At 43.8% G+C, this 24395-nt stretch overlaps 2 protein-coding genes across 2 annotated transcripts in view; one reads left to right on the forward strand and one right to left on the reverse strand.

Moving 5' to 3' along the window:
* Positions 1 to 356: 356 nt before the first annotated feature.
* On the reverse strand, positions 357 to 701 carry LOC129496408 (60S acidic ribosomal protein P1-like). Its single transcript, XM_055304556.1, has 2 exons — positions 636 to 701; positions 357 to 554 (listed from the first exon to the last, which is right to left on the reverse strand). The coding sequence occupies exons 1-2, from the start codon at positions 699 to 701 to the stop codon at positions 357 to 359; spliced, it is 264 nt and encodes an 87-aa protein (XP_055160531.1).
* A 15291-nt stretch (positions 702 to 15992) lies between these two features.
* TMED10 (transmembrane p24 trafficking protein 10) overlaps positions 15993 to 24395 on the forward strand; it is a 34050-nt gene continuing 25647 nt past the window's right edge. Inside the window, exon 1 of the mRNA XM_055304390.1 lies at positions 15993 to 16273. Within this exon, the coding sequence (XP_055160365.1) occupies positions 16049 to 16273 (225 nt within the window). The 5' untranslated portion in view covers positions 15993 to 16048. The remainder of the gene's footprint in view (positions 16274 to 24395) is intronic.

Consider the following 24395-nt stretch of genomic DNA (forward strand, 5'->3'; position numbering starts at 1 on the left):
TTAAAAATAACAAAAGGCATTCTGTGGCTCAGAGCAGAAATGGTTGCCAAAGACTAAGATTATAGAGAATCTGGATATAAACCAAGTTCTGGGGATTTTTTTTTTAAGATTTTATTTATTTATTTATTTGAGTGAGTGAGAGTCCAGATACGAGTGGGGGGTGTGGCAGAGGGAGAGGGACTAGAAGACTCCCTGCTGAGCAGGGAACCCTAGGCAGGGTCCATCCCAGGACCCCAATATCATGACCTGTGCTGAAATCAAGAGTTGGATTCCCAACTGACTGAGCCACCCAGGTGCCCCTCTGGGGATTTTTTTTTTTTTAAGAGTTCAGCTTTTATTGAGCAGCTTATAGAAGTTTAGTCAAAAAGACCAAAGCCCATGTCATCATCAGACTCCTCAGATTCTTCTTTCTTTGCTTCCACGTTTTTCTCCTTGGCTGGGGCAGCAGTGGGGGAAGGAGCAGGACCTCCTGCTGGTGCAGCACCAGCTGCTGGGTTGGGTCCACCACCTACTACAATGCAGATGAGGCTCCCAATGTTCACGTTGGCCAGGGCCTTTGCAAACAAACCCGGCCAGAAAGGTTCAACATTCACACCGGCTGTTTTAATGAAGGCATTGATCTTATCCTCCATGACGATCACCTCGTGGTCGTGCAGGAGAAGGGCTGAGGCCATGCAGGTGAGCTCCAAGACAGAGGCCATCGGGAGGGCCAGGGCTGAGCGGGTGCTGCCGGGAGTGGTGCTGGTCACCTGATGAAGTGAGGGCCTCACCCCAACGCGGCCTTAACCTCCTCAGAAGGACCAAGCACCTTGGCGGCCCTTGAGGAAAGCTCTGGGGATATTTTTAAAGTATATTCTAAAGGTATATTCTAGTCCTTTGGCTAGAAATTAGATTTGGAAGTTTAAGATCGAGGACCCAAACAAACTAGCCCACTGGTGGTCAATGAGGCCAAACGCCATTGGGTTATATAATATAACCCTCTGGTTTATGCATTGTGATGTTCAGAAAGGTTCTTTGTACCCTCAGGACATTCTGATGACCCAGGGAATCTTGCTCATATGTAGGAGGTTTTGAGAACTTAAATCAAGCAAACTATACTTTTTTTTTTTTAACAATAGAAAAGGAGTGCAGATTCTTAACTGATCACAAATAAAATTAAGAAATGAGATTTTAAGTTGATTTTAAATTGATCTAGTGGCAAGACTATTACTAAATTCTCTCTCCTTTCCTATCTCTTCTGCTCCCTCTGCTAAATTAGCTCTGGTCACCAATTATCCATTGTTATCTGGGTCCACATTCACCAGAGATTTTTTACTCCCTGAGAGTAGAGAGAGGTAATGATTAAGGTAATTTCTCTTTCCAGAATGATGCAATGAACAAGCCTGCCTTGGAGTCCAATAAACTTGGGTTTATAACCTGCTCTGACACTTGTTGGTAGTTTAACTTGGAGTAACTTAGTCTCAGTTTCTTTATCTGTACAGTGGGGGCAATAAAGCTGGCTCCCATTTCCAAGATTCTGATTCTGTTGTTGGCTGCAGATCCTTGGAATTTTGTTAACAATTGTTTGTTATGAGGATCAGATGTATGCAAAGTCCCAGAACAGTGCCTGGTACTAAGTCAGTGTTCATTAAATGTTCCTTTCCCTTCTCCTTTGATGCTCTCTTCCCTAATACCTTCCACTCATTTCCATTCCAGATCTCTGATCATGTTTTATACAGGAAATATGTACATAAAAATTCTTGATTTTAAATGTGTAAACATATTCTATGTACATATTCACTCATTTGTTCAACAAATACTTACTGGGAATCCATTTGTGCCAGGCACTGTGATAAACCAGTTATACAAGTTCCCTGTTCTCATAGAGCTCATTCTCTAGTAGGGGGGTATTCCCTGGGATGAGATAGGAAGTCACAGGTATGGAGAAAAAGGACCAGATGGACCATTCAGCGAAGGCTTCTCTGGAAAGGACAGCTCTGAGGCCCAGAGGATGAAGCAGAGCCAGCCACCATCTAGAGCACCCCAGGCAGAGGGCACAGCAAGTGCAAAGCCCCGAGGGGGCGGGGACAGCTTGGTGCTTTTGAGAAACAGAAAGCATCTGGTTCCAGGAGGGATGGGAATGAGAGGGGGAACAGCAGGGCACTGTTGGTCATGGTGAGGTGTTGGGATTGACATGGGACACAGTGGAGATGCTGAAGCAGGGAAGGAATGGGATCTGATTTAGGTTTATTTATTTATTTTTTAAAAATCTGATTTATTTATTCATGAGAGAGGCAGTGAGAGAGGCATAGACACAGGCAGAGAGAGAAGCAGGCTCCCTGCAGGGCGCCTCATGCGGGAATCTATCCTGGGACCCCGGGATCATACACTGAGCCAAAGGCAAACATTCAACCACTGAGTCACCCAGGCACCCCTGATTTAGGTTTAAAAAGCACCACTCTGGCTGCTGTGTCTCAGAGTGAATTACAGAAGGCCAGGATGGAACCAAGTCCACATGACTACATACACATGATACCAGGCATGTGGACTCCTAGAGTTAGAAAGGAGGGCAGAGCGGCTCCAGCCCAGAGGTATGAGAATTCCTGGGGGTGAGGGCAGTCACCAGCCTGGGGAACACTGGTCCTCACCCCCACTGGCACATTACAATCACCTGGAGGCATGGTTAAAATTCCAAGGATCCACAGCCACTGCCATGGACCAAGAGAATCAGAATCTCATAGATGGGGGCTGGGCTTATAGGATTTTCTTTACAAAACTTCCTAGGATATTTTACATGCAACCAGAGGTGAGAATCACTGGGTCAGACATCCAATTACTACCCCTCCCTCCACTCCCTTTACCACTCTCACCATCAGCTAAGGCAAATCTCAGCAAAGGGAGGGAAGGAACATGGACACAGATGCAGGAACCCTGGTAAGAAACCAGTTGTCAGGGGCTCCTGGGGGGCTCAGCTGGTGAAGCTTCAGACTCTTGATTTTTGTTCAGGTCGTGATCTCAGGGTGGTGAGATAGAGCCCTGTGTGGAGATCTCTGCTCAGCGAGGAGTCTGCTTGGGATTCTCTCTCTCCCTCTCCCTCAGCCTCTCCCCCTGCTTTTGTGCCATGCATTTTCTCTCCCTCAAATAAATACATTAATTTAAAAAAGAAAAGGAAAGGGGTTGTCAGGCTTCTGGGCATACCCTCCAACCCCCTGCAGGGCTCCATTCTCTAACAGATCCTCACACCCAGGGGCACTGCATGTGAAACTCAGAGCGCAGCCTCCAAACCAAGTTCCCTGGAAGGAAGGTAAAGTGATGAGTGTCCTCCCTGACCCAGTCCACATGTATTACCAGAGAATTTGAGCACTGGAAGGGGCTTTCACATAAGTAGTTAAATTCTAACTTAACCACAGGTTGGCGGGGGTGAGTGGGCCAGACACTAAATATGACCAGTCTTGTATTTCTGGAGCATTCTTAGAAGCTTGAGAAGGGGTGGGAAATTTATCACCTCCATTCTGGCAGCCTCTGTGCTCCATAATTTATAGTCCTCACAAAAACTCTGTGAAACAGATGTTGTTATTCTTTCAGAGATTAGGTAGCTGAGATTCAAAGAGGTAAATTAACTTGGCCAAGGTCACACAGCTGGTCAGTGCCAAAGGCCCAAGGAAAACTGAGTCAGCCTTGCACCAACACTGAGGCTCTATCCACCACTGCACTGGGCTCCCTCTTGGTATCTTTCTCCAGAATCTTCCTTCAGTGGAGGGATAATCAGCATCACCCCATTCCCCACGTCACCCCATTTGAGTTAAGGAGCCAACTTTACAATTCCTGCTACTCTTCACCTAGCACTTTGTGCCCCCTACCAGTACCCAGCCCCTCTGTCCTCTTTCTCCCCCATGTTTCCTACAAACCCCGACCAGAGCACAAAACAAGTCTGCAGTATTAAGAAAGAACAAAGTATGGAGGCTAAAAGGTGGTCCATTTTGCTGACATGTTTTGATGGAGGAGCAGAGAGAGGGAACTGTTTTTACTCTTCTGTCTTATTGTATGGCTGGTTGCTTGGCCTGGACACTGCATGCACTCTCAACGGTGAGAAATTTCCCAACTACTCAAGGCCTTCAGCGATTTCTCATTTTAGGCTGTGCCCCTTATGGCCTACAGTTAGCACTTACATAGGAAATCAGTTTATCCTGTAAGGTTCTCTTGCTGTTGCATAGGAACATGTTGTAACTAGCCCCTCCCCACCCACTCACCCTCACAGCTCCCGTTAGTTAAACCAAGGGGTTAGTTGTTGTTGTTGTTGTTAAGATTGTATTTGAGAGGGAGAGAGAGAACATAGGGTGGGGGGAAGCAGAGAGAGAAACAGACACCCTACTGAGCAAGGAGTCCAACACTGGATTCAATCCCAGGGCCCCCGAGATCATGACCTGAGCCAAAGGCAGATGCCTAACCTAACATACATACACACAAAACGTATTTATACATTTTGTGTTCTCAACACTCAAGTCGCTAATGGTTCTCGTTGACTAAGTTGAGGACCCTGTCATATGCGGGGACCACTCAATTTACACCTGAAAGATGGCACCACATCTACTCCTAAAACTCACTAGAGTGTGGGAGAAAGAAGCCATTCTTCCCAATATTTGCTTTCAAGGCAGAATTCAATCCCTGGAGGTAGCCACTCCTATAACCACATTCCTCCCCCACCTGAACGAAGCCTGAGGCTCTTGGCAGACCTTCCCCCTCCACCTCCCCCAGGAACTCTGGAACTAATGTCTTTATCTCAGGCTCTCTGCCAGGTCCTTTAGGAATCTTATCTTAGTTCACTTTCACAGCATACCTAGGCAGTATTAGTCCCATTTCAGTGCTAAGGGCACTCAAGATTGGAAAGGGTAAGTAACTTGTTCCAAGGCATAGACAGCTAATAGCAGAAATGGGATTAGAACCCAAGTGTACTGGGCCACAAAGCATCAGAGCATCTGATAGTTCTGTGCTTCAGCTCAACCAGATTCAAGGCTCTTCAAGGTGGAGACCAGGTTTGGGTTCCCCACAGGCCCTAGCATAGGGCAGAGGCACAGTGAGTGTTTGCTCAGTAAATTGTCAGAGGAAGTTTACCCTGATTACTTATTGTGTGAGAACCAGTATTGGGGAAAGAGGAAGTGTTTACCTAGTGATAAGGCCTGTGTGCCTGATAGTGGCCCCATGCCCTTGGCCAGAGACAAGAAGTGGGAGGGCGGGCAGCAGAGGGGGGCAGGGTAGAAGGCCCCTCTCCAACAAGGGCTGATGGAAGATCTAGGGGTAGCCAAGAGACCTGGGATTTAGGGGAAGATGGGAGGGACATTTTCAAGGTTGACTGGTTGTTGGCTTCCCTGACATCCAGGCCTACAGATTTCTCCCACTTGAAGGAGCTACAGAAGCAAGGAAGGAAGAAGGAGGCAGGCTCCCAGTGGGTAGTGGAGGTTGCAGAGAAACCAGTCCAAGTGGCTGTGTGTGTGAGAGGCAGGGGAGGGATTTAGGTTTGGGAGACCCTAGGTATAGATGTGAGATTTGAAGGAACTTCCAGGAAGATGGAGGAGAAACATGACTTGATTCAATATCTCTGAGAAGAGGACATTTTCTTGGAGGGCCCCATACCAAGAAGGCAAAGCATGGAAGCACGGCTCAGATGGGATTTGGTGTGGGGAAACTGTGGGGGAGGTTTAGGAAGCTGGTTCAGAGGGATGCCTGGGTGGCTCAGTGGTTGAACATGTGCTTTTGGCTCAGGGTGTGATCCCGGAGTCCTAGGATGGAGTCCCAAATGGGGCTCCCTGCATGGAGCCTGCTTCTCCCTCTGCCTATATCTCTGCCTCGCTCTCTCTGTGTCTCTCATGAATAAATAACTAACATCTTTTAAAAAAAGGAAGCTGGTTCAGAGAGATAGCTGGGCCTGACGAGGGTACAGGGAATGCCCTGCATGGGGTGGGGTGGGGTAAGAAGTGCAGGGAAACAGTGGGAGCAGGGACCCAAGCTGATACTTTATATCCACACCTCACCATTCACTGACTGTGGGACTTTGGGGAAATATCTTAACCCATCTGGTTCTCAGTTTTCTTGGCCATAAAATGAGAGATAGTAGTAATACCGACTGCCTTAATGCCATCATTGTGCAGGTGAAATGAGATAAAGCATGTGCTGAGCTCAGCACAGTGCATGGAAAAGAAAAAGGCTCAATAAACATTAGGAGTGATTGATGTTGGTGGGATGATCAGAGTTTGTTCCTGAGAAGGAGGGATCTTGGAATTCAGTGAAAGAAAGAAGCCACTGACAACCTGTTCTGTTTCATGACAACATAAGTTCACTGAGTGCATCCTATATGCCAGACACATACGTTCTATATTGCAGATGTTCTACTTCACGTAATCCTCCCCACAACCTAATGAGTAGGCACTATGCTTATCTTCATTTACACAGGGAAGCAGAAGCACAGGTTTAGGTAAACAGCCTGAAGTCACAAAGGGAGTGGGCAGCAGCACTCAGGCATTCAGACGTCAGGTCCACACTCGTGCATCCCATCAGCTTAAATGAATGTGAGACATCTAGAGACCCAGTCAAGAACAGGTCATAGAGTTCATGGCATACCATGGGGCTTCTCAAACCTCTGGGGCATCAGACTCTCCCAGGAGATGACCTAAAATGCACATGCCAGGACCCCATGCCCAGAAAGTCTGTTTTGTAGCAGGGATGGTAATAGGGGCTGGAGCAAGGAGGTCAGAAATTTGTGTTCCTTAACTAGCCCCTAGGTGATTCTGATGCAAGTGGTCTAAGGTAGGAAGAAAAGGTATGAACAGTGCAAGAATAACTAGATGGCCCAGTGGGGATAATATCTGAGTGGCAATAATAATATCTGGTGAGAAGTGGCAAAGTTTTCTGGATAAGATGACATTTAACCTAGGCTGTTTTTTTTTAATTGAGGTATAATTGATATATAACATTATGTTAGTTTTAGATGCACAACATAATGATTCAGTATTTGTATACATTGCAAGATGATGACCTGAGATTTAAGCATGGGTAGGATTTTGTACACCTTTCTACCCTTCTCTATTTGGAGGCTGTATTGCTTTAAATTGTGTCCCCCAAAAGATATGTTGAAGTCCTAACCCCTGGAATCTATAAATGTGAACTTTTTTGGAAGAAGGGTCTTTGCAAGTTAAGGATCTTGACGTGAGACCATCCTGAATTATCTGGGCAGATCCTAAATCCAAAGACAAGTGTCCTTATAAGAGACAGACAGAGGAAAGACACAGAGAGAAGTCTATGCAAAGACAAAGGCAGAGATGGGGGTTATGCAGCCACAAGTGAAGGAATGCATGGAGCAACCAGGAGCCAGGAGAGATGAGGAAGGATTCTCCTCTAGAGTCTTCAGATGGAGTATGTTCCTGCTGATAACTTGATTTCAGACTTCTGGCTTCCAGAGTGTGACACAGTACATTTCTCTTGTTTTAGCCTTCCAGTTTGTTATGGCAGCGCTAGGAATCTAACACATGCTTTTATCCTACGTATACCATTCATCCTGGAGAGGTCTTTTTGATTTGTCACTGAGCTGTGGAAGTCACAGCCTGCAGACAGCTCAGCCTTGCTTGCTGGATCCCCAGCCAGGACAGCAGGCCCTAAAGGAGAGTAGTGGAGCACACCTGTTAATGACATGGTGGCATCACCTTTGCAAGCTTGTGACTTCTCCATTTCTCCTTGGACAGACTTATAAGAAGTCAAAGAAAGGCTCAGTCTTTTGGCTTCACATTTTACAAAAGAGGAAGTCACACCTAGAAAGCATAATTTCCAGCCCAAGTTTACCCAGTAAGTGGTAGCAGGGCAGAGCCAGGACCCCATCTAGAAAATATATCTCTTGTGGGATGTTCAGTCCATGGCTGTCACTGTGGGCTTGCCATGAAGCCCTGGTTCTTATAATGCTGTATTGTTACTTTAATTTTACTTCAAAAGTCTCAATTACCTGCAATGATTTTGCTTGGTGGTGGGTCTTCTTGCCCCTGACCAACATGTGGGTGGTGGTGTTTGACCTCTGGCTTAGAGATTCTTCTGATGGTTCCCTTCCCCATAGCTGGGTCTTCTGCTTTAGGGATGCAAGTTGAGCTATCTTTGGAAGCTGCTATCTGAAATGCAGAAGTTGGCCATCTGTAGAACTGAGAGCACTGGCTGTGGTCTGTGAAACACCAAATCTTGGAGAAGTACCTCTTTAGAAAAGTTATTAATACTTCCTTGTCCACGTGCCACAATGACTTTCTGCAAGGGAGAAGAAAAAGACTCCCTCATGTGCCTGCAGAGAGCTTCCTCCTCATCTGAAGCCCTTGCTTCTCATTCCTTCCTCTCTATAACACTTGAGCTGGTAGACTGTGGCCACCAAGGAATGAACTTTTTCCCCAAGCTGGTGTTCCAGGTACTCTACTTACCAGAGGACTAATTTCATGTTGTATTCTAGGAGAAAAGACAGCAGGACTTCAGCAGGAGAAATCAAACCAAGAAATATTGAGAGCACACTGCTTAAAAGCCACTGAAAGGCTAGGTGTTGAAAACAGGAATGTGGTTAGAAAGGGTTAAGGTGGAGCATTACTTTTCAATCCTGGATGCATGTTGGGTCCCAAAGAAGTTTTTAAAAATCCCAATGCCCAGGCTACACCCCATACCATTTACATCAGACTGTCTGATGGTGAGAGTCTGGCATCAGCATTTTTAAAATATCTTCAGATGATTCCAGCAGTCAGTAAAGTCAGGGAACCACTGAAATAACGTTATTCCTAGGAATTATACCCCGATGTTCTGTTTTCAGAGGTGTAGGGTGGGTTCTAGGTGGGTCCTAGGCATTGGCAGTTTTTAAAAAGCTATTTTTATGATTCTAGGGTGCAGAGGTGATTCAAATTAAGTAATGATGGGGAAGTCATATGGGCATTATCAAGGTTCCTGCAGTTGGTGCTCTGTCCCATCTGCATGGCCCATGTCTCTTACAAGTTGGAGCTTTTGTTGACTTTGAATGGGTTTTGATGGATTTCAGAGACAGCTAATGATGGTGGACACGAGATGTTGACTGCTTAGTAGCCTATCAGAAAAGACATTGGGGAGAAAACCCAAAACATTCTCAATATCAAAAAAGAAGCCTAGAAACAGTGTCACTAGCTTTAAGATCCAGGTCACCCAGCTTTAAGATCTTAGAGTACTTTTGAAACAATCCCAAACCCACTGAGGATCTGCATATGGACAAGCTTCAAGGATGGCTTTGTCGAGATGCAGAATGTAGCTAATGTTTGGGGGTAGATGCATTTGGCTCTCTGTTAATCCTCTGGAGGGTCTCAACCCTGGGGCTACTTCACAAAGCACTGAGTAATTTTCCCATTTCTTCTTTCTTTCTCAATACTTTTTTTCTTCTTTGTAGCAAATGTGGCTATAGACATAAGGTAAACAAGGGGCCTCTGCAGTCCCCATCTTACCTCCTTGACCCTATTCCTTCTCTCCTAGGGTCCCATCTTCACAGCTCTTTTTCTCTCTCTCTTGGTTCTTACATTCCAACTGGTCCAATGGATTTCTTTTTATCTCATTCCTGCCTTGAGATTTTGCCTTCCAGGACACCAGGACTTCATCTCTCAGCACTGGGTTCTAAGGCTGGTGTTCTCCATAAAAAACAGTGCTTATGGGGCAGAGGAGATGCCTCCTATCTTCAACTCCCAGAGTTGGCCTTTTCAACTTTGGTTTGCTCTCAAAGTATGTGGGTATTGGTGATGGTTCATGTGATGGCTTTTAAGCTTTCTGAAACTTACTCTTTGTGGATACATTTTATATCCTTTATTTACATCATCCCTAAAATTCTTCCTAATAATTTCTTTTGTTAAATCCAGACTTCTTAGTGCTCTCAGATCACATATATAATTAGACACATATATTATTAAAATATTGATCCTGGCAATCAGGATTTATAGGCTGTAACATGGACAGCAGGATCCTGATAGTTTATCTTGGCATGTTCTATAGACAATATTGATGAAGGGCATTAATTTTCATGGACAGTTGGTGAGGGGTTCTTGTTTCCCACCTAGGAAGGTAAAAATTCAGCATCATGAGAATCTAGAGAGGAAGATAAATCTTTTTTTTTTTTTTTCAAGTAAGTGACTTGAGAGGAGTTGCTAATAGATGCTACTGGTTTCACATCAACTATTGACATCTTCAGGGACATTCTGGAAGACTTAAATTCATTCAAGCACAAAAGTTGTATTATGAATATAAGTGAGGATAGAGAAAAGGAATCTAAAAACTTCTCAATAGGAACTAAATAAAAAGTGCCATGTCTTATCAAATGTAATGAAAACTGAAAACTGGTTTCAGACAATTGTCTGAAAATTGGTGTGCAGTGAGGAACTCTCATTTCTATTCTCAACTCCAACACTGACTCATTGGATGGCTTGAGGCAAGTCACTTAATAGTTTTGGACCTCAGCTTCTCCATATGAAAAACAGCAATTAAAACACTAGAGGAACTAACATTTATTGAGCAATTGCTCTATGTTGATGAGCTAAGTGCTTTATTTCATGTTGTATTCATTCATTCACTCATTCATTCACCAAGTATTTTTTTTTAAACTTTTATTTATTTATGATAGTCACAGAGAGAGAGAGGGAGAGGCAGAGACACAGGCAGAGGGAGAAGCAGGCTCCATGCACCGGGAGCCTGACGTGGGATTCGATCCCGGGTCTCCAGGATCGCGCCCCGGGCCAAAGGCAGGCGCCAAACCGCTGCGCCACCCAGGGATCCCCATTCACCAAGTATTTGTTGAGCACCCAGTATACACAGTATATTGTACCTGGCCTTGGGATATATCAAACACAAAGACCTTGCTTTCTTAGAGATAAAATGCTTGTAGGGCTAGGTGATAATAAATAAGAAAAGAAAATATCAAGATACTCTTAAATAGCAATGTGTGCTTTATAGATAATAAAACTTGATCATGGGACAGTAAATAAGCTGGGGACAGTGTTACTTATGCAGGGTGGGCTCTCTATGAGAAGACATTGGAGTTGGGACCTGAATGATGAAGAGCAGCCTGCAGAGTCCAGAGTCCCTGGGACAATATCTGGGAGAAAGCACTCTAGGTAGACAGTAGGTACAAAGTCCTTGCTGCCATGTGACTATAGATATGAGAGTGGTTGGGTGGTGGGAGGGAGTGATCACTGGATAAAATGAGATTAGAAAGGTAGGCAGGAGCCAGACCACAGTGGCCTTTTGGGCTGTGATAAGGTATATGGGCTTTATTCTGATTGATCTGATCTACATTTTTTTTTTGAAAAATCACTAAAAATGTATTAAGGAGCACAGTGGGGGCAAGAATAGAAGTAGAGACAACAGTAGAGAGGCTGTTTTCTTGCCTAGGTGAGAGAAGCAAACTCTGTAAGGGATCACATAATAAACATTTTAGGTTTTGTGAGCCTCATGCTTTCTTGGGTGGTACAAGAACAGGAATTTGCATGTTGGATTGACCTGTCTAGCTGGGCAGTAGTTTGCCAAACCTTGGCTTAGAGAGAAGTAGAAACTGATTGTCATATATTTAGGACACAGAATGGGTAGGACATGCTGATGCTCAGTGTGGGGAGGGGGTAAGAGAAAGAGGAAACAAGGATGGCCTCAGTGAAGAAGTAGAAGGTGGTGCCATTTACTGAGATGGGGAAGAAGCAGATTTGGGAGTGGGGGGAGAGGGGAAATTAAGAGTTAAGTGAGTTGCCTATTAGTCATCCAATTTGGAGATGTCAAGTAGGGAGCCTGATATAGATTCTGGAGTTGAGAGGAGAGGTCAGGGCTGGCAATCCACATTTGGGAATTATCGGCCTATGGATACATTTAAAGTCATGGGACTGGATGAGATCACCCCCAAGTGCAGCACAAAGGTTCTAGGAACAGGTCCAGGGGGACAGTAGAAATTAGAGGACCCATAGTAATCCTTGGAATCACTCTCTGGGTCAAAGAGTATGACACATGACAAATATTGCCAAATTGCTCTCCAAAAGAGTCTTTTGTATCTTCACAGAACCCATCTTGTTTTAGCTGTTTAAATACACACTGTGAAAAAAAAAAAAAACACACTGTGAGTGGGACTGTACACACGAATGGGCAGAGACATTGAGTTAGGAATTCTTGACTGCTTCTGCATTGGAGCGAGGAGCCCTAAGCCACACTGGGGGATTAGGCCAGTTAAGGAGGCCTGGAGAAGGCAGAAGACGGAAGCACTGGCCACAGAATGGCCCAGCAAGTTTATTATAAATGCAGATTTAAAAAAAATTATTTATTTGACAGAGAGACAGAGAGCACAAGCAGGGGGAGCAGCAGGAAGAGGGAGAGGGAGAAGCAGGCTCCCCACTGAGCAGGGAGCCAGAGACTGTGAGACTGCAGAGACTGTGGAGGGCTTGGAGGGCTCAAGGCTCAATCCCAGGCCCTCAATCCTCATGACCTGAGCTGAAGGCAGACACTTAACCAACTGAGCTACCAGGCGCCCCCAAATGCAGATTAACAAGAGCTTCTGATTCAGTGTCTGGGGTGAGGTGTGTTTTAAACTGCTCCCTCTCATATTGGTGAAGGGTTGAGAAACCTGTGGCTAAGGGAAAATCTAGGTAAAAAGTGTTTCCTAGTGACATCTGTTCACCTCCAGAGGCCTGGGGAGCCTCAGGAATCTTGGGAACCTGAGTCTGGCTGGGGAAGTTTCAGGCTGATGGGATGGCAGAGACCGTGAGGCTAAGAAGAAACATTTTTTTCTGGTTGTGGGACACTTTCCATTTGATCTCTACTCCCCACAACAGATGTAAAATAACACTTCTTTAACATAGATGCAGAAGTTGAAGTCTGGGCTCCCCAGGAGTATCTCCTCCACCCTCTAAGTCCACAGTACAGAGGGGAGAACAGTTTTGGATTCTTTTTTCTATGCTTTTTTTTTTAAGATTTTATTTATTTATTCATGAGAGACACACAGAGAGAGAGGCAGAAACACAGGCAGAGGGAGAAGCAGGCTTCCTGCAGGGAGCCTAATGCGGGATTTGATCCCAGGACCCCACAATCATGACCTGAGCCAAAGGCAGATGCTCAACCACTGAGCCACTCAGGTGCCCCTCTATGTTTTTATATAGAGACAATAACACATTTTTTAATTAATAAAAAGATACCCATTTTCTTGGTAAAACTGAAATCACACCTACACTCTAGATACAGTATGGATTAAATAAATTAGTGTGAAAACAGCTAAGGAATCATGGAAAGAATTTGCCATTAGTCCTTAGGCTAGGAGCTAAGGAATCAATCTTGCATTTACTGAGCCATTATTTATTATAGGCCAGGCCCTATTTTAGATTCAGAAGATAAAGCAGTGAACAAAATAGACAAAAATCTCTGCCTGTCACAAAAAAGATATCCTAACTAGGGACACAGGTTAATAAATAAGTAAAACGTATCCTGTATGAAATAGTGGTGAGGGCAGCCTCAGTGGCTTAGCGGTTTAGCGCCGCCTTCAGCCCAGGGCCTGATCCTGGAGACCCAGGATCGAGTCCCATGTCGGGCTCCCTGCATGGAGCCTGCTTCTCCCTCTGCCTGTTTCTCTCTCTCTGTGTCTCTAAAAAGAAGAGAAGAAGAAGAAGAAGAAGAAGAAGAAGAAGAAGAAGAAGAAACAACAGTGGTGAGTGCTAAAAATATGGGAAAAATATGAAGGAGAGAATGGGAACAGGAAATAGGTGGAGGCAGGATAAATGAGAATATAGGACAAGAAAGCACATGTGGGATGAGACTTAGGACAGTAAATCAATTTCTCGAAGTCTCAGTTTCTTTATCTGTAAAATAATAAATAATAGCACCTTCCTGAAGAAGGCACAGGCTCTCAAGACTCACTTTGTCATTTTTTTTTTAAAGATTATTTATTTATTTGAGACAGAGCCAGAGCCAGCACAAGCAGGGGGAGGCACAGCAGGAGAGGGACAAGCAGACCCCCTGCTGAGCATGGAGCCAAACTCTGGGCTCCATCCCATCAAGACCTGAGCTGAAGTCAGATGCTTAATCAACTGAGCCACCCAGGCGCCCAGACTGTGTCACATTTATACAATGGGATTTGGGGTATAAAAGCTCTTTGGCCTCTCAGAACTTCAGTTTCCCTGATCTATAAAATGAACAGACTTGCCCAGCCTATGGTGTTTGAAAATGTCAAGTGAGGTAATTATGTGAAGATATTTAAAAACATGTAAGTTATTATATAAATGTAAGATAGAATTAAAACACACACACACACACACACACACACACACACACACACACACACACACCCAGGATTTTATGGGCTGCAAATCTTTGGTTAATGGTCAGCACAGGCAGGGAAAAGGCCAATGCAAATTATCAGGATATACTGAGTAGTAGATTAGCAATCTTATCTTAGATCAGGGATAAAATAATCAAACTAAATGTTTCTAAATGGACACCTCATAAAATAATTATTATATGACATTTGCCAAATTTTAAAATGCTTTACAGCTCCTTTATGTTTGTTTTTGTTTTGCTTGTGGGACTTCAGTTCCAGTTTCAGGTGGACTGAAAGGAGTGATTAAATACTGAACAATCATTTAAATTGCTAAAAGCAGATAGTCCATCTTCTTGCTATTTCTGTAAATGCTCAATGAACACTAATCAAAGTAGATGATTCTAAAATTTTTTTTGATTTTTTATTTATTTATGATAGTCACAGAGAGAGAGAGAGGCAGAGACACAGGCAGAGGGAGAAGCAGGCTCCATGCACCGGAAGCCCGATGTGGGATTCGATCCCGGGTCTCCAGGATCGTGCCCTGGGCCAGAGGCAGGCGCCAAACCGCTGCGCCACCCAGGGATCCCCAAAGTAGATGATTCTAAACATAGGCTATTCCTTTTTCATTTTCACATTTTCTTCAGCCCTGAATATTTGATAGCGATAGTGATTTGTTAAATCAATACATGTTGGTATTCATGGATAGTATAATGTCCAGCACATAGTAGGTACTCAATGAATATTTGTTAAAGGAACACATGAATGATTATGGTGTAAATTTACTTACTACAGACTAGCCTATTTGATCCCTAAGGTGTTTATGCATTTAAAACACACAAATAATTGACAGCGCTTATTTGGTCAACTGCATTAGCTCCATCTCTCAGACGGAACTAAATCTTTGTGTTTTATTCAATTTGAATGCAAAATACAGGGGCACCTGCCTGGCTCAGTGGGTGGAGCATGTAACCCCTGACCTCAGAGTTGTGGGTTCCAGCGCCACTCTGGACGTAGAAATTATTTAAAAATAAAATCTTAAAAAAAATACAGAACCCAAATTTAGTTTGAATATTACCTAACATAGTAGGCACCTAAGGTTTACCAAACAAGATGCACATTCAGAGAGCCATCCCTCCAGCCCAAAACTGCTCAGGTGCATGAACTAACTGGACGCCGCCTAGCCCACATTCACCAGGTGACCCTACACCTAATCTGAGATACTGGCACTGCTCTCCTAATAGCCAAATTGGAATCTCTCCCCTCAATCTCTCAAAGTTTCCTTAAGTGCTCAATGTCCCAGATGTCACTGAAGCTGCAAGGCGCTGGGACTGCACCTCTGCCTCGCCTGGAGCGCCTGAGCCGCTGGTGGGTGGGCCCAAAGAAGGGCCTTGTGGCTGTTTCCTATTGGGGCTTCGTTGCTATGGTATCACCGACCTTAAAAACTCTCCGGTACTACTTCCGGACGTTAAAGGAGAATTACTTCCGGGGCTGCCCATACTTGCTACGGCCGGGTGAGCAATCACTAAGCTTGACAAAAATAAAGCGTCTGCGGTTAACTGCTAGAAAGTCTTATTTAAGCACTTTAACTTGTGGCTACTACGTGGTATCGTATCCTTTCTTCCCTTTCAAAAGAGTTACCATCTATCCTTCCCCACCACCATTTGCCAGTCTCCAAAATGGCGCCCACGGCATTAGGTCAGAGGTGAGTCACGTGGGCCCTCCCGGTTCCGGCGCGGTCGAGGCCCGAGGAGGTGAACAGTCTCCGGCACCATGTCTGGTTTGTCTGGCCCACAAGCTCAGCGTGGCCCTTGCCCGTCAGCGCTGCTGCTTTTATTGCTGTTCGGCCCCGCCTCGGTGCTTGCCATCTCCTTCCATCTGCCCGTTAACTCCCGCAAGTGCCTCCGAGAGGAGATCCACAAGGACCTGCTGGTGACGGGCGCGTACGAGATCACCGACCAGTCTGGGGGCGCTGGCGGCCTGCGCACCCACCTCAAGGTGCGGCAGCGGGCGGCGCGGGCCGGGAAGCCCGTAGGCGCCGACGAGGGGAGGCTGAGGTTGGGGAGGGGAGCGGGCGGGCGGAGGCCTGGAGGGCGGCCTGGCCTCCTGGCAGCGCTGAGGGCGCGCTGTGGAGACCGCCCCCTCGCCCCCGCCGGTTGGCGTGGGCGGGGCGGGGCCGGGCCGGGGAACCCTCGGAAGGACCGCGCGGCCGCGGGGTCGGTGCCCTCTACGGGGTTCGGCGCCCTCTACGGGGTTCGGCCTTCGGTATCTTGAACTGTGGCTTGTTTCCGCCAAGAAGTCCTTGGGTGTTGAGTGTAGGTGGGGATTGGCATCTTGAGACAAACTGGTGACTGTAGGAAAATCGTGGTGCGGCTGAAGCTCATTGTGAATAATAAAACCTGTTGTGTCGAGCCTTGGCTGTGCGTCAGGTCATGTGCCACTTTATACCGTTTGGTTCCTACTCTGTGAAGTAGGTACTGTTGGCTCCGTGTTGCACGTGAGCACACGGAGGCTCAGAGGGGTGTAGAATAAATTGATGTCAGAGCTGGAATTCTTAGTGCGGGAGTTAATTAAGGTGAAAGAAAAGCACTGCAATTTTATACTCTCCCTGCTTATTGTCGTTCCTGCGAATGATAAAAATCGATCGCAAAATGGTGATCTCACCTTGTAATAACTTTCTTTTATGGTACCCCAGAGTCTGAAGCTGGCCTGTTTTTATGTAAATTTCAGCGACCCTCTTGCGTGGTGACAGCTGCTACTATAATGCCAATTTGGCCCTATTTTCCCCTTAGGATGACCAGCCAGATCTTTGAAACATGCTGTAACACGATCTCAGTCAAGATTTGATTGTGCTTTATTTATTCGCAGTTAGCTCTTGCTTTTGTTTTTTGTTTTTGTTTTTTTTTTTTTAACAAAAATGGGTCTTAGACGAAATAGGAAAAAATATTTTTACTTTTTAATAGAGCTTCAGGTAGATAAGACTATAATTTATGTTTAAGATATTGAAACCCAGAAGTAGTAACAGATGCAATTTATTTAGACTTTATTTGGGAGATATAAACTGTTTTTAGGGGTGTTGTTCAGTGACCCTTTCTTTTATTTTTTTTTTAATTTTTTTTTTTTTTTTATTTATGACTGTCACAGAGAGAGAGAGAGAGAGGCAGAGACACAGTCAGAGGGAGAAGCAGGCTCCATGCACCGGGAGCCTGACGTGGGATTCGATCCCGGGTCTCCAGGATCGCGCCCCGGGCCAAAGGCAGGTGCCAAACCACTGCGCCACCCAGGGATCCCGACCCTTTTCTTTTTTTATTTCCTTCAGGTACCAAGCTTCTGGCTGACCAAGAAAGCTATGATTGTGTAATTATAGAGGCTTAGATGCAACGTTTTGGGGGTCATGCTGCTAGCACCTCAAGGGATGTAGTGCATAGAATAAGAGAATTTCAGCAAGGAGGGAGACTGCTCTTACCTCCAGTGTTGCCCCCTCTGATTTGTATTTATATTTTGAAGCCCTTCAGTGGCTCAGTGTTGCTCATCTGATAAAGTTTAAATTTCCCAACATGCTCTGTAGGACTCTTTATGATCTGCTTCTGAAGCTTTATATACTTTGTCACTCCCCACTTTGCATTTTATATGAGCTACCCTGAACAGTACCTTAAACGCACGTATTTTCATCTTATATTGTAGCTGTTTGTCCTTATATCTTATCAGACTATTAGTATCCCGAGGGCAAGAGTAATTTTCATGTTCATATTTTCCAGAATATCAGGCATATGGCCTTGCTTCTACTAAGTACTTACACAGGAAACATAGTGTAGCTTTAGGGCCTCGTGAGAATTACATCTGTCTCCAAGGCTGTTGGAGAGACCTCAATAGCAGGAGTCTGTACATCTACTTACTAGCATTTTGCTATCCCTCAGTTGCGCTCCCCAGGTCTACTCTGTTCTCATGCTTCTAGCCAGCTTAGTTGAACGACTCGGGGTCCTAATCCCAATGCCCAGGAGGCAACATAAATGAATGAATTGGGCCAGATAGGATTAAAAACAGCAGCAGTGATGGTTAATGGGGGATAACTGGGAGTAGTAGAAACTATTAATTTGGAGTAGCCAGTACTCATCTCTTGATGTAGGCCTTGTTGCCACATTTAATTTTTCATATGAAGTTAGAAATCTAGATTTTGATGTGAAAGCTACTGATTTTTAAATATCACTAATTCAAATTGGCTTTGGCATTGGTTTGTTCACAGTGTTTTCTTAAGTAGGTTTTGTTGCCCACGTGGGGCTTGAACTTAGAACTCTAAGATCAAGAGTCACATCCTCTACTGACCGAGCCAGCCAGGTGCCCCTGGTTTGTTGGCAGTTTAGTAGAGAAGTGTACAGTCAGTCCACTGTAAATGCAGTACCCAGATTCAGAAATTATCAAGATGTTGCCATACTTTTTTCATTGAAACTGGCTCCCCCTTCACATGTTATGCTAAATTGTTTTATTATTACTATTTTTTAAAGATTCCATTCATTCATGAGACAGAAAGAGGCAGAGACATAGGCTGAGGGAGAAGCAGGCTCCATGTAGGAAGCCCGATATGGGACTCGATCCCAAGACTCTGGGATCATGCCTCAAGCCAAAGGCAGACACCCAACCCACTGAGCCACCCAGGTGTCCCTATGCTAAATTGTTTTAAAGTAAATCCCGAATATTATACTATTTCAATCTTGCATACTTCGGCATGAATCTCTTTAAACATATGAGTGTAATCACAGCGTTAAGTGTCTATAATCACATTTTGCAAAACTAACAATAATGCCACTAGTATACTCAATTCATATTCAGGCTGAGCAGAGTGCCTGAGGTGGGGCTTGATCCTAGGACCTAGAGACCATGACCTGAGCTGAAGGCAGATGCTTAACTAACTGAGCCACTCAGGTACTCGTTAGCTAGAATTCTTTTTTTTTTTTTTTTGTTAGCTAGAATTCTTAAAGAATTCATCAAATTAAAAAAAAAGTTTTTTAAAGATCTCATTTACTAATATGAGGGAAGAGAGTGTGAGAGAGCGCATGCTCACGAACATGGGGAGAGGGGCAGTGGGAGAGGGAGAAGCAGACTACTGAGCAGGAAGCTTGATATGGGGCTCAACTGGGATCATGACCTGAGCGGAAGGCAGCCACTTAACCAATTGAGCCACCCAGGACCCCATCAAATTTTTCTTTTTAAATTTATTTATTCATGAGGGACACAGAGAGAGGCAGAGACACAGGCAGAGGGAGAAGCAGGCTCCATGCAGGGAGCCCGACATGGGACTCCATCCTGGGTCTCCAGGATCAGGCCCTGGGCTGAAGGTGGCACCAAACCGCTGAGCCACCCAGGCTGCCCTCATCAGTTTTTAAGACCACTGGATTACCCTAAAATTTATAGAATGAACATAAAATTCAGTCTTTTTTTTTTTTTTTAAGATTTTATTTATTTATTCTTGAGAGATGGAGAGGGAGAAGCAGGTTCCATGCAGGGAGCCCGACGTGGGACCCGATGGGGCTGAAGGTGGCACCAAACCGCTGAGCCACCCGGGCTGCCCAAATTCAGTCTTTCTTTTGACAATTTTCAGAGTAAGAGATTGTTGCCCTTGTCATTTCCAGTGTAGTCCAAAGAAGGTTTTGTTCTTTTTTTTAAAAGATTTATTTAGTGACACCTGAGTGGCTCAGTTGGTGAAGTGTCTGCCTCAGGCTCAGGTCATGATCCCAGCATCCTGGAATCGAGTCCTGCATTGGGCTTCTTACTTAGTGAGGAGCCGCCTTCTCCCTTTCCCCTCTGTGTGTGTGCATGCAAGCGTGCACTCTCTCTCAAATAAATAAATAAATAAATAAAATCTTTCTTAAAAGATTTATTTATATTTAGAGAATGAGCTAGGGGATAGGGAGAGGGAGAGAAACAGATTACCCACTGAGGGCAGAGGTTAACACAGGGCTTGATCTCAAGAGTGGGTCACTTAACTGACTAAGCCACCCAGGTGCCCTAGGTTTTTATTTTAAGTATTACACTGAAAGCATTTTTTTGTTATTTCCATTTTTAGAGTCATTGTATCAGTTGTGTTGTTTCTTTATACTCACATGTCCCTTTGACTCCTGTACCCTTTTGGCACAATCCCATTAGGATTTGATAGCTTCCTGTTTTGTGGAACAAGGTATCCTGTGCTCATCTTTTGTATGTCCAGCCCTTGACCTGGAAGCAACTATTCCTTCAAGGAGTTCTGGTCCATTTTCTGGGGAATAGTATTTTAAAGACCATAGCTAGGGTGTCATTTAAAACAAAATTAATATACTGGGTACCTCAGTGGTTGAACATCTGCCTTTGGCTCAGGTCGTGATCAGGGGTCCTGGGATCGAGTCCTGCATCAGGCTCCCCACAGGGAGCCTGCTTGTTCCTCTGCCTGTGTCTCTGCTTCTCTCTCTTTCTCATGAATAAATAAATGAAATCTTAAAAAAATTTAATATACAGGCCACAGAATACTTGTGGGCTCAGTCCAGTCCCTTATCATAATTTGCAACCTTTTTCGTAGCATCTCATCACTTTCTCTTAACTTTTGATCACTTGTGTCCCAGACTCTGCTTGAGGATTCTCTTTGTGTGTCATTTCTACTTCTGAAGTACACCTCTTTAGTAAGAGAATCTGATTGGTTTAGCTCTTTTTATATGCCAGGTCACATTCTAGTTTTCTTATAGCCTATTGATTGATTGTCTTCTCTTTGGTCATCTGTCCACCTTTGGTTCAAGCAGCATTTGGATTGAGGTTAAGGGGATGGGGGGCTGGAGGCTTTCTGACATGCAAAATCTAGCCAGCTGGACTTGATGTTTCATTGTCACTCTGAATAAGGCATTCTCTCTTATAAGGATTTTTGTAAATGTAGTTGAACAGAGACTGTGTCTCACCATTGAAATTTGTGTCTCTAATACGGTGCCTGGCACATAGTACATAGTAGACTTCAACATAAAGAGTTAATGAACAAATGAATTGGCAGTGTCCTAGCCTATCTCTCATTTTTTCCTACTCTTTCTTCCTCTTCACTTCTTTACTCTCACTCCTGACTCTCACCATACTGAACCCCATGCAGTTCCTTGAATATAGTGTTCTCTTAATCTGGACTGGTGTTTACCTGTAAACCCGTGTGTTTCCATTGTAACGTATTTGACATGGCACTTTTGATAGAGTATGGTACTTACTTTGTGCAGTCATTAAGATCTCATTCATCATTGTGTCATAAGGTTAATATATTGTGTACACATTGTTGTAACTGAGTTAAATATATTAACCTCATTAAATAGCAGTTCTTATTAAATAGAAGTGTTTTGGGAGGAACCTGGATCTGGAGTCAGACAAATTTGAGTTCAAATCTCAGCGGCTTCACCACTTAAAGGGTGTATGGTCTTGAGGGAATTACTTAACTCTTGTCCTTGAGTCCCTGATCTATAAGATGGGGATGATAGATCTCATAGAATTATTTGTTGGACTAATTGAGGTGGTTCTTTATTATTCTGGGGATGGGTCAAATATATTAGTACTCTTGTTTTCTTCTCTACTAAATGAAAATTGAATTGCTAGTTTCACTCCTCTGTCTTATGTCGTTGCAGTGACCTGATAAAGTATATTATAATGAGAAGAGTTCTGAGGATTTTGTTGATTCTCCTATTTATGCAATAAATATTTTAATATTTAGTATATGCCAGACCTAGGTAGGGAAATGGGGATAAATAGCAGACAAGGTCCTTAAGCTATACTGGGGAACAAAGACAAGTTCAAAAAATGCACACAATTGCAGGTAGTGATAAGTACTATAAAGAAAAGTCAACAACAACAAAACAAAACAAAAAAAAGAAAAGTCAAACAGTAGTGGGTAGAGAGTGACTGAAGGGTAAAGAGTATTTGGTCAGGGAAGCCCTCTCTGAATAGAGGAATGGATTGAAACGATGAACTCTATTGCTAAGATTTCAGCTTCAGAACTATATTACGTGTTTTGTGTTGAGATTTCTAGGGAATTTATCCCATACCACCCTTCCCTGTTCTTTTCACAAAATGAGGCTAACTCAGGCTAAGTAGTATCAGATTTAAAGACTTTGCAACATGAAATTGAAGCAGGAAGTATTGACTCATCATTTTAGTGAATATGGAAATTTTTTCATTGCTTCAGGTGCATAATAAAAAGCCTGTTGTAGGGATTTAGGAATTTCAACTGTTGATTTTTTAATTGAAAACCACATTTTAATTAAGACTAGATTATATCATGATATTTTAATAAGCTCCAGTACCATTTATTATTTAGAATGCTTGTTAATTTTGGAAATTAGAGGATGAATTAGGTTTAGGGGATGAGATGAGTTGTTGCCTAAGGGCAATTTATCCTTTAGAAATAGATTGTAGAGAGAGAAAAGCAGTTGTGAGCAATTGTCCTAATCATCACCCAAAAGGAAAGAAAGCTTAATGGTAATAATTGAAATGATTTATGATTTTTCAGCCTCTTCCAAATAATCTTATCAGTGACTTTTTCATTGTAATTTTTCAGGAGGGCTAATACTAATTAACAGTTCATTTTATTAAATGCAATTATTTTTCATTGGGTATTTGGTGCCAGTCTTCCCAACTGGATTATAGAAGGCCAGACAAATCATTTGAAGAGTTCAGCATTGAGTCCTAGGCCTATCACAATTCAAGCCTAAAATTTACCAAGGAATATCTTGGCAGCTGGGAAACCATTGGCTTTAAACTTTTTTTTTTTTTTTTTCCCATTGAAAGCTATGGAAGGATTGTGTGTGTGTATGTGCATACACATATATGCTATAGTTTTGAGATTCTTTTATTTAGAACAGTTATTTCAGTTTATTACTGGCATCTGTAGTGAGGGCTGATCATCTTCTGTTGGGGAAAATCTGTCTTTTTCAAATTGACATTTGGTGTGACTTTTGTCCAATGGGTTAGAAACAGTTCAATAAATAGGTATTTTTACATGTAATAGTATTAAAGGGTAGTTTCTTTTTCTATTATATACAAGATTTTTTTTTAAGATTTATTTATTTATTTATGATAGACATAGAGAGAGAGGCAGAGACACAGGAGGAGGGAGAAGCAGGCTCCTTGCCGGGAGCCTGATGTGGGACTCGATCCCGGGACTCCAGGATCGTGCCCTGGGCCAAAGGCAGACGCTAAACCGCTGAGCCACCCAGGGATTCCCTATATACAAGATTTCTGATCTTGTGTTTCTTTTTCTGTAAAAGTTAAACAGTATGCTATTTCATTTATCTCTCTCTTACTCAGTGAACAGCTATCTGCAGCCTTCTCTTTTGAACTGACCTAGAGAAGAGGGCTGCTTAGAAATGGAAATTGCTATGCCATGTCTTTATGATGACTTCTGAAGACTGAGCCTAGTTTCTAGGAAAATGGAACAGATTTATGAAGGTAATCCAGCAGAGTACAGTGACTTCTATGTTGTTTCTTACGTGAATTGCTGACTGGTGGTTGATCTGAGCTATTGCCCCCATATACATACTCAGCCTGGCAGTCTGGACAGTAGAGCCCTCTGTGAAATCAGCTAGCTGGCCACAGACCAGAATTTGGGCTCCCAAACAAGCCTCCAACTTGAGGGAGGTTGATGTCATCTGCTTAATCCTGTGCCCCCAATCTCATTGTTCAACGTAATGTGTGGGAAATCAAGGGACTAGTTGTTAAGAAAGAACAAGGCTTTGTTTGTCCCTTAAAGGGTCACGCTGGAGGTTTTTACCGTAAATAACTTTGGAACAGTATGAAAAAAAACATTTGATCTGGCTTCACCCCCGCAGTCATATTGTTAGGGCAGCAACTGGTCTTTCGTTCTCATTCCCCTCCCTTCCTCCCTCTCTTTCTTCCTTTCTTCCCCACAACTCCTCCCCCTTCCCCCACCCAGTCAAGCATGACGTGTTGCCTATGTTGAGTTAATGTAGAATGTTGATAGAAGCAGGAATAGAGCATCTATCCATTACCACACCCAGTGCCTAGAAATTGTCCATTTCTAGGTTTGAACACTTCTCTCTTTTTTTTAAGATTTTGTTTATTAATTTATTATTTATTTGGGGTATAGGCAGAGAGAGAGGGACCCTGAGATCAC

This window comes from Nyctereutes procyonoides, unplaced genomic scaffold, assembly GCF_905146905.1.
Source record: "Nyctereutes procyonoides isolate TBG_1078 unplaced genomic scaffold, NYPRO_anot_genome, whole genome shotgun sequence".
Classification (NCBI taxonomy): domain Eukaryota; kingdom Metazoa; phylum Chordata; class Mammalia; order Carnivora; family Canidae; genus Nyctereutes; species Nyctereutes procyonoides.